This window comes from Camelina sativa, chromosome 20 (genome assembly GCF_000633955.1).
Source record: "Camelina sativa cultivar DH55 chromosome 20, Cs, whole genome shotgun sequence".
In the NCBI taxonomy this organism is placed as follows: Eukaryota; Viridiplantae; Streptophyta; class Magnoliopsida; order Brassicales; family Brassicaceae; genus Camelina; species Camelina sativa.
The window spans coordinates 26,235,325-26,238,153 of record NC_025704.1 but is presented as its reverse complement, the minus strand read 5'-3'; the positions used below and the strand labels follow the sequence as shown (position 1 = coordinate 26,238,153).

The 2,829-nt window shown below is 34.6% G+C and overlaps 1 protein-coding gene across 2 annotated transcripts in view; it reads left to right on the top strand.

Moving 5' to 3' along the window:
• Window positions 596–2,829, top strand: part of LOC104771725 (thionin) — a 14,000-nt gene continuing 11,766 nt past the window's right edge. Inside the window, exons 1-3 of one of the 2 annotated variants that reach the window (XM_010496305.2) lie at window positions 596–899; window positions 1,087–1,163; window positions 1,307–1,551. In XM_010496305.2, coding sequence (XP_010494607.1) covers window positions 667–899; window positions 1,087–1,163; window positions 1,307–1,404 — 408 coding nt within the window. In that variant the 5' untranslated portion in view covers window positions 596–666 and the 3' untranslated portion in view covers window positions 1,405–1,551. Of the gene's footprint in view, window positions 900–1,086; window positions 1,164–1,306; window positions 1,552–2,829 lie in introns of those variants that run through there. The other variant, XM_019241693.1, reaches the window with a different exon arrangement.

The following is a 2,829-nucleotide window of genomic DNA, read 5'->3' as shown; positions in this document are numbered from 1 at the left end:
TAACAATATAAAACTTACAAAATATGTGTTTTTTTTTCAAGCCTTCATATTTAGCATATGATTTTATTGCATAATGTTTTATCTAAAAAAAACTTTTAAAAACAATAACATAAATTTTATTTTATATAAAAAATACAATATAAATAAAATAATTTTCAACCCGTGCTCTAGCACGGGTCTTAATCTAGTATCTATATATATTTATAAAGCTAATGATGTTTAAGAACGTCATCATAATTACACAAGTTAGCACGTACATACAAAATATATATAGCCAGCAAAACTAATACGGAATAGTGACTCCCTATTAAGTATCCTGATTCAAATATATCAAGTAATTAACACAATTTATCAAAAAAAAAAAAAGTAATTAACACAAAACTCTAATAGATTTGTTTTTCTTTATCTGGTTAACCAAAAAGAAAAAGAAGAACAGGATTTTAAACAATCCTTAGTGTGAATTCGATTGCCATTAAGATAAGGTTTGGTCCACGCAGCGTTTACACACAAAGTCTACAGAGAATGTGATGATAAGTGTATCATACGAAGTTTGTGTTGCTAATTGTAGACCAACTAGTATTTAAACGAGCCTTGTCTCATCACCATTTCATCAATACAAGCTTATAACTCTCCACATATACATTTTGCAATCAAACAAATCGAAAGATGGAAGGCAAAACTTTGATTCTAAGTGTGCTCGTAATGAGTCTTGTCATGGCGCAGATTCAAGTCGAAGCAAAGAGTTGTTGCTCGAGCACGACTGCTAGAAACTGTTACAATGTATGCCGTCTTCCTGGAACTGCTAGGGAAACTTGTGCAAAACTTTGTGGATGCAAAATTATTAAGGGGAAAAAATGTACTACTCCGCCATATATACATGCCATTCTTGAAAACTCTGGTAGTTTCATACTTTCTTTGTTGTTTCATTAAGTTATATCTTTTACATGTTGGACCAAGATTTTCACGATCCAAGAACTTTTTTTTNCGATTGCCATTAAGATAAGGTTTGGTCCACGCAGCGTTTACACACAAAGTCTACAGAGAATGTGATGATAAGTGTATCATACGAAGTTTGTGGTTCTAATNTGATGCTGTCAACGAATATTGTAAGTTGGGTTGTGCATCCTCTGTGTGTAATACCTTGACCACTCTCCAGAACTCCGGTAACGTGAAAATTCATTATTATTATTATTATTATTATTATTATTATTATTATTATTATTATTATTATTATTATTATTATTATTATTAGATTTCTGGAACAAGTGAAAAATCAATTAATTTTAATTTTGTTTCGGTGAAATAGATGCAAGTGAAATTGTGAGTGGAGCAGTTGTACAATGCACCGAGGCATGTTCTGAGTTCTGTACCAAGGACTCATCCAATGCAGTTGAAACTGCCTAATAAGGATATCCAAGAACTGTGTTGTTGTTTTCGCTGTTTTCAATAATTGTCGTGTATGTGACAAAAAATGCTAGAGTCTTAAGCTAGCATCTACTTCTACTTGCTATTATCCAAATAAAGAATAATAATGTGTCCTTCTCTTCTATCTACGATCAAAACTTTCCCATTAACGTAATTTTCTTACAATCAGTTCATATCTTGACAACATCCAATGCAAACTTAGCAAAACAGTTAAGACTTACAAATCTCAAATTATATAATTCATTGTATGAACCATTCAGCATGGAATCGATATGTTGAAGTAATGGAAAACTTATAGTCATGATTGTTAGAGTAGTAACCCAATAACTTCTTGGAGCAAGTTCTTCAAGTCAATCTTACAAGAAAAAGTTTCTTGAGAGCGAAGAAAAGTATCAGACGGAGCAAGAGAAGATTGCAACCTTGCAGTCCCAAATTAAAGACGCACATTTTTGGGATCAAATGATGGCCCAACTTCATCAGACATAATTCCTCCTTCATCATACATCAGACACGAAAATGTTCGGTGTTTACGGATATATCTCTTGTTAGCAATTTGGAAAATGTTCTTCGGCATTTAGTAAAGAGACTTACCCAAAGGAAGCACTTACATACAAAGAGTAAACACCGATATATTGCCCGCGTTCTATCAAATATTGGATAAGATACTAACTGAACAAACTGAATTTCTCATTAATCTGTAAATCTCAGATTACACTAGTTTATATACAGGATTAGGATTAAGTAAAAGGAAGCTTAATCCTACATAAACTATATAATGGATATAAACCGGTTGATTAAACCCGGTACGCTATCCTAATACACCCCCCTCAAGCCTCTGAAACCGAAATATGTGAAGGATGAAAGAGACTTGATATAGACATGCGTCCAAGAAGAGAGTAGAAAGGACCAGGCTGAAGAGCTTTCGTCAAGATGTCAGCATGTTGGTTTGCACTGGAGACGTGAAAGAGCTTCAAGAACCCATTCTTCATCTGATCTCTGACGGTATGACAGTCAATTTCGATGTGTTTCGTCCTCTCATGAAACACGGGATTGGTGGCAATGTGAATGGCCGACTTGTTATCACAAAATAACTTTGCAGGAGAAGTGACAGTGATCTTCAAATCCTTGAGCAATTGGTTTAACCACAAGAGTTCACAAGTGGCAAGAGCCATGCTGCGATATTCGGATTCTGTACTGCTTCGACTAGTAACCTGCTATTTCTTAGACTTCCAACTAATCAAGCTCTTGCCCAGATAAACGCAAAAACCAGAGATGGACCTACTAGATTCAGGGCAAGTTCCCCAATCCGCATCAGAAAAAGCATTAAGGCAAGGTTCCGAGCTAGCAGCATAATAGAGTCCTTGACCAGGGTTACCTTTAATATAGTGGCAAATCTGATAAGCA